The sequence below is a fragment of the Bidens hawaiensis genome, unplaced genomic scaffold (genome assembly GCF_021521415.1).
Source record: "Bidens hawaiensis isolate Kalapana, Puna unplaced genomic scaffold, B.hawaiensis_p1.1 tig00019368_1, whole genome shotgun sequence".
Classification (NCBI taxonomy): Eukaryota; Viridiplantae; Streptophyta; class Magnoliopsida; order Asterales; family Asteraceae; genus Bidens; species Bidens hawaiensis.
In genome coordinates, this window is record NW_027492944.1 from 29,964 (window position 1) to 42,872 (window position 12,909).

The following is a 12,909-nucleotide window of genomic DNA, read 5'->3' on the forward strand; positions in this document are numbered from 1 at the left end:
TTTGAGCTCAAACTCAAACAACCCGACCCAAATAACCCCAAACCCGAATAAATTACCCAAAGAACACATCTAATGCGGCAGCACCCCTCCTATAACCACGGTCTTAACCTTACTATCACAGTGAGAGCATATAGCTAATGAGTCCTAACGTTTTGCATTCATATTTTTGGTTCATCAATAGCACAAGGCCAGAATCCAGATATCTGACGTTAAGGCCTAACAAGTTTTACACACAGCCCATTGAGAAAAATAAATGCAACTAGTCCTACAAAGATACCCAAAAATTGTTTATTTTTGTGATTTTCTATTAGTAAAATTTGCATCAAAATCCAGTTATTAGCAAAACAAAAAACAACAATAATAACATAGTTATCAGTAATATAATCAACTAAACATCAAAACCTTAAAAACATAAAAACCGTTCACAAACACCATTCAAAGGCTCTACTTATCAGCCTTGGCCGCAGTTGCGGCAGCTTGACCCCTGAGCCGCCCAGTCCTTCTAGCAGCAATAAGACCAACCTTTTGACCAGGTGGTGCATCACGACGAACCGTACTAGCATGACCAATATGTTGATGGTTACCACCACCATGAGGATGCTCAACCGGGTTCATAGCAACACCACGAACCTTAGGCCAGCAATTTCTCTTCACACGGAACTTGTGATAAGCATTACCAGCTTTCAACATTGGCTTCTCAGTTCGACCACCTCCTGCTACCTGACCAATCATGGCTCTACACCCACTCGGCACAATTTTCTTCGCCCCAGATGGAAGCTTGACCCTACAAATTAAACATTCAGTTAAGATGAATTGTGGTTTTCTGTTGAAAAAAACTGTGTTGTCAAAGGTGCAAGTTACAAAAATAGCGCTAGCCCGAACAAGAAATTCCCAATAATATATTAATATATAAATTAAACTTTCTATTCTTTAGGTGTAACCTTAATTTTAGGTTTCATCCTAGAGCTAACAAAATAACAAATCGCTCTGATGCTTTTAAAAGATTGCATGTTTCATCCTTTCCACTAACAGGTATAAAATCTCAATAGCAAAGAAATAGCCCAACAAACAAAAATCTCAAAACAATAAGTAAAAACAAAAAGCATCAAGTCCAACATAACAAAAATCTAAGGAAAAGCCCAGCAAGTAAAAATCTAAAAAAAACAACAAACAGAAAAACCCAAAGAATAAAACCCTATTAAGGTATCGATCAAAAAGAAAAGGGCCCCGCAGTTAGAAAATAGACGAAAAGAACGTATAGAGAATCATATGAAATAATCAGCGATGATTTTTGCATGCTTAACAGTCCTGTTACTCTCTTGACCTTCATTGAGCTTGATTTGTTTAAAACCCTCATCACTTTGCAACCGCGTCTACCTCAAAGCGCTCGCTTGAGGTCCACTTTTACATAAAAGTAGCAAATCGTCATCTTAGAAACAACCATCCGGTTTACCAGGCCCGCCTTTGACAAAATAGTTAAACACTTGATGGCAAGGACTCCGCTCACAAGCTACCGAATCAAGATAATTCTAAACAAAGTAGCTGAGAGACGGAAGAACCATAGAATGAAGTGACGAAACATGAGAATCTAAATAATATGATTGTAAGAAAATGTAAAACCTGCCAGTTATAAAAAAATAAACACGTCATGCTATGGTGACTTTTCCAGACAAAATAGTTAATTAAACATCTACACAACTACAACTGCAGTAGAAACTTTATAAAATAATACACTTGGGACCACCAAAATTTATTAATTAAAAGAGTTATTAATTAATCGATAAATTAATAATTATTAATTTATATATTAATTAATATTTTATTAATTTATAGTAGAATACTTAGTTTACAAACACCTTTCAAGCTTCCACTTAATTATTGTATACAATGCATGTATATCAAATGAACGGCTCAATTTGAAAGAAACCTTCAATCTCCCACCTTATTATGCTTCTTGTGTTCAATGTATCACTTTATGGACATTAAAAATATTTTCTATACAAATACAAAATCAAAATAGGTTAACACAAACAAATCATATAATTTCTTGTTGAGCTATGAGAAAACAACACCAGAAGTTCTTACCATGCTAAGGAAAATTATAGACGAGATTCAAGGGGAAATTGATTTCAACAAAAAACAAAAGACAATTGAGTCATTTTTCAAGAAACCTTCATAAATCATTTATGTAATATGCTATATATAAGGAATTATTAATTTATATTTTATATGGGGTCAAAAGAAATTATAAAAAATGTATTATCTTATAATTTTAGCGAATTGTTAATTTAGCACCCTATCCTCAAGTCGGGACTGGCAAAAAATATTATCTTAGAGAGTTTATTAAATAATCGAGTATTAATTTATCGAGTTTTTATTGTACAGTACTTTCATTAATTACCCGCATTAAATGCTAATTGACTGCAACACTTGACTCACCTCACCTAGTCACGCATAAACACCTCATCAACGAATGATAGAATCATAAATACTTGTAAACAATTGCAATTCTACCATTATTACGGCTGTATCCATCATAGATGCTTTTCGTAAATGCAACAAAAAAAATAAACAATGTTTATGGCTCCATGAGAGAACTACAAATGTTTACAACTACACTCTTCGTCAAGAATGTGTTTATAGGTCAATAAACTATAGCAATTATTTAACATTTAATCCTGGTATTTAATGAAAGTAATGTTCTCCAGTTAAGAGAAGTTCAATTCACCATTCTATCTAGTAAAGAACATTATTCTGCAAGAAGTATTCATATCTTTATATTGTGTAGCTCGTACATGTTCTAAAAATCATATAAAAAGATTCTGGAGTTTATGCTTATTCAGTTGACACCCCTAGTTAAATATCAGAATAGCTTTATACACAAAATCTAAGACTGAGCCAAACCGTTAACCAAATCAAAAACTGACAAAACCGAACCGAAAACCGACAAAACTGAACCAAACAAAACTGGTGAAACCGAACCGAACCAAAATTAACCGATAACTGAATTAACCAAAAAACGGTCATTGGTTACTTTTTGTACCCCTCGGTTAACCAAAATTAACCAAACCAAACCATTCATATTTTCAAATGCTTCTAGTTTTTATATCTACATTTCATGTATTTATACCTTTTAATTCATATATTTATGCATAATCTCATCTATTTTTAAATTTTAAGTAAAATTTTCATCCCATGTTCGATTTTGGTTACCAACCGAAATTACCCGAAACCAAAAAACTAACAAAATAAACCAAACCTATTGGTTAATTCGGTTAAGTCTAACAACACAAGTGAAAAAAACATCACTAAAAAAATAAACTATATAATAATCCTAAATAATCAAACTATACATATACCTGGATGTACCATTATCCGGATTATGACTAATAACAATCGCATAATCACCGGAAGCCCTAGCAAACGAACCACGATCACCAACATGATGCTCCACGTTACAAACAACAGCTCCTTCAGGTATAGATCTAAGCGGCAGCACATTTCCGACCATCAGATTGGCCTTCTTACCGCAAAACACAAACTGGCCGGTGTACATGCCTTCAGCGGCAACAAAGAGCTCCTTCTGGTGCTTGTAGCGGAACGGATGTCGGAAAGTGACGCGAGCAAGCGGTGCGCCGCGGCCCGGGTCGTGGATGATGTCGGTGATGACGCCTTTGAGGTAACCATTGCGTTCGCCGAAGTCTAGGGTTCGGAATTTGGCTGGGCCTTTGCGGTGGTGGGTGTGGGACTTGAAGATGGAGCCTGCACCCTTACGCTGTGCTCTGATTACTCGTCCCATTGGTGGTGATTGATTGTGAATTGTCAAGTGGTGTGTTGGATTAGGGTTTATTGGGCTGGGTTTAGAAGGTGTGTTTGGTTAGGCTGTGGATTGGGCTTTTTGTATCAAGGTTTTGGGTCCAGTGGTCGTTTGTAGTTTCATGTAGAGTTGAAAAAAGAAAAACGAACCCGGAACCGGACCCAAAAGAAAACCAAAAACCCGAGTTGTTAATACTTGTAAGTTGTACCCGACCCTACCGATAGGTACGAATAGGGTATGCATTTCAATATCAAAACCCGTACTCGAACCGGACCTGGTTTGTACCCGGTAATACCCGAAACCGGGTTTTTCAAATACCCGATTTATACCCGAAAAGCATCTGAAAAATACCCCTAAAAAGTGCAAGCCCTTAAAAAATCAAATCTATACTCGAAAAATACCCCGAAAAAACCCCAAAAAATAGGTTTTTTTCAATACCCGGCTATATACCCGAACCCGATACATATGATATGGTTTTTAGAGGCAACACCCGGACCCAAACCCGACCTGGGTATTATCAATACCCGAACCCGGTTCCATACCCGAAACTTAGTATTTGAAAAACCCGACCTGGGTATTAGGTTTCGGGTCGGGTAAAGGTAGAGCCGGAACCGGTTCCGGGGGGTCTGGGCCGGGTCCAGTTATGGGTACGATTTTTCGAGGAACCAAAACTTGGCTCATACCAATAGGTCAGGCAGGAACCGGTTCTAGGTCAAATTTAGAACCGAGTGCTTTTTTGCCCCTAAGTGGTGGACAAAAACATGTTTCAAGAACCAAAACCGGTTCCGAGTTGTACCTGATAAAAAATCTGGTGTCTACATTATTTTAAGATGGTTATAGCCATTAGAAAATTGTATGAAAAAGGAATATCTAGCCATTTTTCAACAGCTACATAGTTATTAGGTGTAGTGGTAAATCGATCAACCGTCCTAACCAGTCTACACAAACCGACAACCTACAAATATTATTTGAGATTATTTAAAATATCCTGCCCTGCCTATATAAACTGGTAACATATTGTCTTAAACAAAGCATAGAGTTCATCGGTCAACATAAAGACCATTCATCAAATCAAAACATGAGATTGTCTTTTGGGCCATCTTAACCCCCTTACTAATATAAATAGTTATTGGGTATGTTGGGTTGATTACAGGCTTACAAGACTTTTACACCCCTCAAAGTCCATCGTTCTGATTTATATTTTGATTACACATGCATTAGCGACCCAATGAATATAAACTTAGTCCATAAGCGTGAATGTGTGATTAGTGCAATCATGATATTTTCCTTTTACTTGTTTTCTTAAATGCAAAATGGGCCTTACGTGAGTAACACATACTGCATGCCCAATTTGGATCCCTATAGTTTATTGGAAAACCGGTCATGTGTGTCGGTATGTATGTACATTGTTCAGGTCCACACCCCCTAACTTTATATTTCATATTAATAGACTGGCTGGCCCCCTTTTTTTATAGTCTCTACTTTCTACCATCCTCTTAAAATGTTACTTTCTGTTACCCATGGGACATAAACTCTCACTATCTAAAAAAAAGAAAAGTTTTATCTAACACATTAATATCGCTAGGCTAAATGCTCTTTGGTGGCCGGCCCTAGTTGGGAGTAAAGAATAAGTGCATACTTAAGTATGTCATAATTGAGATAATTCGATGATGGATGATCTCCTAAGAGTACCTATGTAATAATAATAAAAAAGTCGAGTTGAATTGTTGATGAGAAAAAAATATACAGTCAGTACTACTTAAATGAGGTCATTTCAAAATGAAAAACAAGATGATTCATGTTGTCATCTCATAACTATTTGGTGTATTTGACAGTCACGAAATGAGTGAGGTTTTAGCGCAAACCTATTTGTCAATACAAAATTTTGGAGACAATCTTTGAGATTCTTATGTGTCACACCCCGACCAAGGCGGCGGAACATGTCAAGGTGTAACGATTGCCCATAAACGCATGACACTATTTAAAGCGACAATATTTAACAAACTCATTTCATTTTACAACATCGAAAATGCACATAACCAAATATTCATAAGTCAAGTACAACAAAATATAGCAAAATATAGCAAATTAAATATTGTTCATTTTTGCTAATATCCTAACGGTATTTGTGACGTTTTCTTCACCGAACTCCATCTTCAACCTAGATGCAAACATGTAACATTTCATAAAATAAAGTTTATCAACACAAAGGTTGGTGAGCAATTCATAAGTTTGAACAATATGTATAATGTATGAAACGCCACAATCTTGTATATAAAACCACAAATAAATAACAATAATTTGGATAACATGAGGTTGCTAATAAGAATACATTAGCGACACCGTCTATAAGAGAATATCAAATAGATTCGGATTTCATGAAGTCGTTAATAAGAATACATTAACGGCACCGTGCTATAAGAGAATACCAAATAGTTCACGAATTTATGAATCAATCTTCCAAAAGCAGTAACACATAAGCATATAATCATGTAAGCATAGAACACCAAATCGAGCATTTATTTAAGTAAAGTATACAATAACGTTTGTGGTTTAAGACTCAAATATAAAGCATTTGATTTGAATAAGTATGAAATGTCACCCCAAAACAAAAGATAGAAAACGAGGTATGAAGTTACTCACGTTCCAGTAATAAACTTGAAAGATTGATTATTTGAATATTTGCCGGAACGACGAGTTAACGTATGAAGCCTAAAATAAAAGAAGTCTTGAATTTAGCAAGGTTGCCTTGAAGATCTTTAAATAAAATAATTGTTGCCAAAAGTAAACAATTAAAAGTTCAAGGTTTAAAATGTAACTATTTAAGAATTTATAATAATATCCCTTTAAAAATGTGAGTTTGCTCAAAACCGGGTTAAAGTATCTAACCTTAATATTTACTTAACCAATGTTAAGTAATAAGGTGGGAAAAATGCTAAAATGCAAGTTTCATTGGGACAAAGATACTAAAACGGGTTTTTAACGAGTGTTCGGGTTGTCGGTTCGGGTCTTGATAAGTCGTCAAACCCAAAGTCAACTTTCCAAAATATTAATTATTATGAGATAACTCATTAAAACATAATAACACTTAACCAAGTATGTAGATCTATTGTTTTAGAACTAACAACGTACGTTAAGCGAGTGTTCGGTTTTGTTGGTCCAACTATGTTATGATACCAAGTTGGATCCAACATATCCAGGTACTTAAGAAAATGATTAAAATCAGTTTGTAAACTATTTTTCAAGAAATATACAAATCTTGATAGCTAAAAACACACTTGTGTGTCTTGAGCGAGTAAAATCGGATCGGTTCGGTTTCCATCTCACAACAAGTTCATAGATGGATTCTACATACCCATATATCGTAGATCTTGTATAAAAATGTACAAATGAAAATATTTAAGTTCTACAACTAAAAAGGCCAACAACAAGTCTGTTTAACAAAAGTTCGGTTTGATTCGGTTTCCATCTCACAATGAGTTCATAGATGGTCTCCACATACCCAAGACTTGTAAATGTGACTAACAAACTAAAATGAGCAGAAGTTAGACATAAATAATATGTATAAATAATTTATGTGTGTGTATATATATATCAAGAATACGAAGTCCTCCATGAAGCATTGCCTTATGACGTTCGAAACTTAACCAAACGGAGTCGGTGAAGTAACTAACAAAGGAAACAAGGGGTGTGTATTATATATATGTTGCACCACCATATTCAAGAGTTAGTAATGTTAGATGAACAAGTTAGAATTAAAGATAAAACTCAGTTTGACTTTTAGAAGTCAAACCTTCAAGAACACAACGAAAATAACCTTAAGATCTTTGAATTTGAGAGAGAATTTGGAGTTGTAGCAGAGATTAATGGATGGAAAGGTTGGTGTATATATAGGGTAGTTGAAATGGTCAAGCATAAAGGGTCTTGCATGAAAATGGGGTGGTTTGGTCACATGTTTACATAAAAATAAGCCAAAAACGTGCAGCTGTGCAGGTGTGCCTTCGCGCTACGCGACCGGATAGGGTGTCCCCCGTCGTAGGGCGCGACGGGGTATATTTCCTGATTTTCCAACTTTTCAAAAATGGCAGTTTTGGCCCCCGAAGTTCGTTTTAAGTGATTTTTTAAGCGTTTTAAAGACCGAATTGAATGTTTTCAAGACCCAACAACTGTAAAACAATATTGTAACATAAAATCCATCATTTTTATTATACCCAAGGTTTTGGTTTACAAAACGGGTCAATTTACATCAATAAAGTTTACAAAACGAATACGAATCGAGACCCGAAATTGACGAATGTCACAGTATCCCCTGCTTTAGAAAATTTCTTCCAGAAATTACGATGAAGACGACGATGCAAACAAATGTAGATACTTCTCTTTCATTGCGTCTTCTCTTTCCCTAGTAAACTCCACGCCACGCCGTGATTCCCAACGAACTTTTACTAACCGAATTCGACTACGCTTGGTTTTCTTCTCGTTGCGATCCATAATCTCAACGGGTCGTTCAACCATAATCATAGAATCATCAACATGAACTTCATCGAGAGGTATATGGAGATTACCCTCGGCTAGGCACTTTTTGAGATTCGAAACATGAAATGTCAGATGAACACCGGCAAGTTCTTGCGGTAGTTCGGGTCGATACGCTACTTTCCCAACACGTTCAAGAATTTTGAAAGGACCAACGAAACGAGGAGCTAGTTTATCCTTCTTTTCAAAACGGACTACCCCCTTCCAAGGAGTTACTTTTAGAAGGACAAGATCGTCAACATTAAATTCGATCGGTTTTCGCCGTTTGTCGGCGTAACTCTTTTGACGGTTTCTAGCGGCTAGGAGATTCTTACGGATTTGATTAATGGCAACGGTGGCTTCTTGGACCATTTTGGGTCCCGTGATTTGAGCTTCACCGATTTCGTTCCAACAAATCGGGGTAACGACATTTACGACCATAAAGAGCTTGAAAAGGAGCCACATCAATGCTAGAGTGGTAGCTATTGTTGTAGGAGAACTCGATGAACGGAAGATGAGAATCCCAATTCCCACCGAAATCAAGAACACATGCTCGTAGCATATCCTCGAGTGTTTGGATTGTACGTTCGGATTGACAGTCCGTTTGAGGATGATAAGCGGTGCTAAGATCGAGACGTGTTCCCAAAGCTTCTTGAAGTGATCACCAAAAATGATAGGTAAAGCGGGCATCGCGATCGGAGATGATAGACAATGGCAAACCGTGTCGGCACACGATTTGCCGAACATAGATTTGAGCAAGCTGCTCGACAGAATACTTCTCGCGGATCGGAATGAAATGAGCAGATTTGGTTAATCGATCGATGATCACCCAAATACTATCGTTGCCTTTTTGGGTGTTGGGTAATTTGGTGATAAAGTCCATAGCAATGTCTTCCCGTTTCCAAACGGGAATCGGTGGTTGCTCGAGTAGACCAAAAGGTCTTTGATGTTCGGCTTTGACTTTCGAGCAAGTAAGACATTTAGATACAAACATCGCTACGTCCTTTTTCATACCCAGCCACCAAAAGGTAGCACGTAGATTGAAATACATCTTATCCGCACCGGGATGAACGGAATAATGCGAATTATGAGCTTCGTCGAGAATACAAGTACGAAGGTCATCGCGATCGGGAACCCACAAACGATTGAGAAAGTACAAAAGACCATCGGGTTTGGTTTCGAGTTGAAGTTCGACTCCACATGACATTTCGTCGCACATGTTACCTTCTTCAACGGAGGTACGCTGAGCTTGAAGGATACGAATTTGAAGATCGGTTTGAACAACAACGCTTAGAAGCAGAAAGGATTTAACACTAACCTTTCGACTTAGGGCGTCGGCGACCACATTCGCTTTACCGGGATGGTAGCGAATTTCGCAATCGTAATCACTAAGTAATTCGGCCCATCGTCGTTGTCTCATGTTGAGATCATTTTGGTCAAAAATGTATTGAAGGCTTTTATGATCGGTAAAAACCACACATTTTGTACCATAAAGGTAATGTCTCCAGATTTTGAGAGCGAAAACGACGGCACCAAGTTCTAGATCATGAGTCGTATAGTTCTTCTCGTTGACCTTAAGCTGTCTTGATGCGTATGCTATGACTTGACCTCGTTGCATGAGGACACAACCAAGGCCTTGATGGGAGGCATCGCAAAATACAACAAAATCGTCGTTTCCATCGGGAAGGGTTATAACGGAGCATTGCAAAGCATGTCCTTGAGAGTACAAAAGGCTTCCTCTTGCTTTGAACCCCAATCGAAGGGTCGTCCCTTATGGGTGAGAGAGGTAAGAGGCAAAGAGATCTTGGAAAAATTCCGAATGAAACGCCGATAATATTCGGCAAAACCGAGGAAGGATCGAATTTCCGTGGGAGTCGTTGGAGTTTTCCAATCCTTAACGGCCTCAATTTTAGCGGGATCAACATGAATACCTTTTTCGTTTACGATATGTCCCAAAAATTGAACTTCCTCGAGCCAAAATTCACATTTGGAGAATTTGGCATAGAGTTGTTCGTTTCTAAGGAGCTCGAGAATGGAACGCAAATGATGTTCATGTTCGGCTTTGGATTTAGAAAAGATAAGGATGTCATCAACAAATACAATAACGAATTTATCAAGGAATGGTTTGCAAACGCGGTTCATGAGGTCCATAAACACCGCGGGTGCATTTGTTAACCCGAAGGGAATAACCAAAAATTCGAAATGTCCATATCGAGTATGGAAGGCGGTTTTAGGAATGTCTTCTTCGCGAACACCCAATTGATGATAACCCGAACGAAGATCATTTTTAGAGAAACAAGTTGCGCCTTGAATTTGGTCGAATAAGTCGTCGATACGTGGCAATGGATAACGATTTTTAATAGTAAGCTTGTTAAGTTCACGATAATCAATGCACATACGAAACGAACCATCCTTCTTTTTCACGAAGAGAACGGGAGCGCCCCAAGGAGAAGAGCATGGACGAATGAAGCCTTTATCGGAAAGTTCTTCGAGTTGGTTTGATAGTTCTTGCATTTCCGACGGGGCTAGACGATAAGGAGCCTTGGCCACGAGCATCGCGCCGGACACAAGATCGGTTTGGAATTCAATCGGACGAACGGGAGGAAGACCGGTAACATCATCGGGAAAGACATCAAGGAAATCACGAACAATAGGAATATCTTGGATCTTCCTTTCCTTTTTATCTTTTGTCACCGAGAGAGCTAAAAACGGAACGTACTTTTGGCGTAAGTACTCTTGTGATTGAGCACACGACATGAGATTTAGCCTTCGAGACGTTGTGTTTCCAAAGACCTTAAGGATTTTACCATTGACGATCAGGATGCGAATGAATTTATCTAAACAAACGACTTCGGCACGGTGCAAAGATAACCAATCCATGCCTACTATGACATCGAAGCTACCCATTTGCATCGGGATGAGATCGATGAAGAATTTATGCTTAGAAAGAATAAGAGAACAATCGCGGACGAAGGAATCGATGGTAATAGAATTGCCATTGGCGACTTCAACAGAGAACGGTCGGGAAAGCTTAGTTCGAGGCATATCAAGTTTCGACTCAAATTTCAAAGAAATAAAACTTGTATCGGCATCGGTATCAAATAAAATAGAAGCCAAATGATAGTTCACCAAAAACATACCGTTCACAACGTCGTTTTCCACTTGAGCTTGATTTGCATTCATCATAAACGCTCGCCCTTGATTACCATGGTTGACTTGAGGTGCTTGTTATGGAGGTGGAGGTGGTGCTTGGATTGCTTGGATGGGTTGGATGAGTGGTGCATTGAGTTGGGGAATTTGAGGTTGGTAAATTTGAACTTGGTAGGCTTGGGTTTGGTAATAAGGTATGCTTACGGTTTGAGCTTGGTTGGCAAAATCTAAACGTGGGCAATTGTGGCGGAAATGGTTGGGATCACCATAATTAAAGCAAGCTCGGGGTTGTTGGGGTTGGTTTGGTGGGTAGGGTGCATATCGGTTTTGGGGGGTTTTGAGGAGTGGTTCTCGGTTGGTTTGGTGGGTTAGGTTGGGTTTGTTGTGCGGATCGACATGAAGTGTTGAGATGACCATAACGGTTACATATAGTGCATTTGCGACACGGTAAGTGTGAGGGTGGTGGTGTTGACAATTGTTACATAATGGGAAAGTACCGGTATAGGGCCTTCGGTTGTTGAGAAGTTTTGGTTTGTTGTTGAGGTTGAGGTTGGGTGACGGAAAAATTTTGGTAATTAGTCTTGGGTTTCTTCTTGTTGTTGTTCTTGTTTCGGGAAGAGTTTGAGTAGTTAATGGCTTGTAGTGCGGGTTCAACCTTGGCTTGGGGAGCGGGCTCAGCTTTGGCTTTCTCGGTTGTTTTCTTGAGGGTTAGGGTACCCTCCTTCACATGATTTTCCGATAGCGCACCAGCAAAAGTGATGGCCTCCTCAAGGTTCGCGGGTTTGCTACTCATGACTGAGTCCCGGATTTTCATTGGTAGACCCCCAATGTATTTGTCAAGTTGACGTTCGGCTGGGGTAACCAAGTGAGGTACAAGAACGCTTAGCTCGTGGAAACGGAGCGAGTAAGCGGCGTTATCACCACTTTCTTGTTTTAGGTTCCAAAATTCTTCCTCAAGCTTTTGGAGCTCGTGTTTAGGACAGGATTTCTTCTTCATAAGCGCCTTGAGCTCGGCCCATGGAAGAGCCATGGCCACATCCGTACCTTGGAGGTGCATAACACTACCCCACCATGTTAGGGCGGTTCCCCTAAACATGCTTGAAGCAAAGTTTGTCTTTTTGGCTTCGGAGCATTCGCTGTGTAAAAACACATTCTCCACAGATTCGAATCATTGCAACAAGGTAGTCGCACAGTTGGTTCCAAAGAATTCGGACGGGTTGGCACTAGTAAATTGTTTAAGTAGGTATGATGCGGGTTTGGGTTCAATAGGTGCAACAACGGGTGCGGGTTGTTGCTTGTATTTGGGTGATAAGTTCGGGAATCACAGCGGCCATTTGCTTGGCGATGATGGCGGCCATACGTCGGGTGGAGTTCTTGCGCGGTTGGCGTCTTAGCGGAGGCATGCTAAAATTTATAAAGAAAATGGGATAAGT

General features: G+C 38.8%; 1 protein-coding gene across 1 annotated transcript; it reads right to left on the minus strand.

Annotated features, from left to right (window-relative positions):
* Window positions 1-284: 284 nt before the first annotated feature.
* Window positions 285-3,809, minus strand: LOC143558245 (large ribosomal subunit protein uL2-like). Its single transcript, XM_077047117.1, has 2 exons — window positions 3,360-3,809; window positions 285-784 (listed from the first exon to the last, which is right to left on the minus strand). Exons 1-2 carry the CDS (start codon window positions 3,797-3,799, stop codon window positions 445-447), a joined length of 780 nt encoding a protein of 259 aa, XP_076903232.1. The 5' UTR covers window positions 3,800-3,809; the 3' UTR covers window positions 285-444.
* Window positions 3,810-12,909: the final 9,100 nt, after the last annotated feature.

What these genes read in the sequence shown, in the direction of transcription:
- LOC143558245 (XM_077047117.1), bottom strand. Translation starts at nt 3,799, where the DNA reads ATGGGACGAGTAATCAGAGCACAGCGTAAGGGTGCAGGCTCCATCTTC. An exon ending in CCGGATAATGGTACATCCAG is followed by an intron (nt 785 to 3,359) that starts GTATATGTATAG and finishes TTTAATTTGTAG; the next exon opens with GGTCAAGCTTCCATCTGGGG.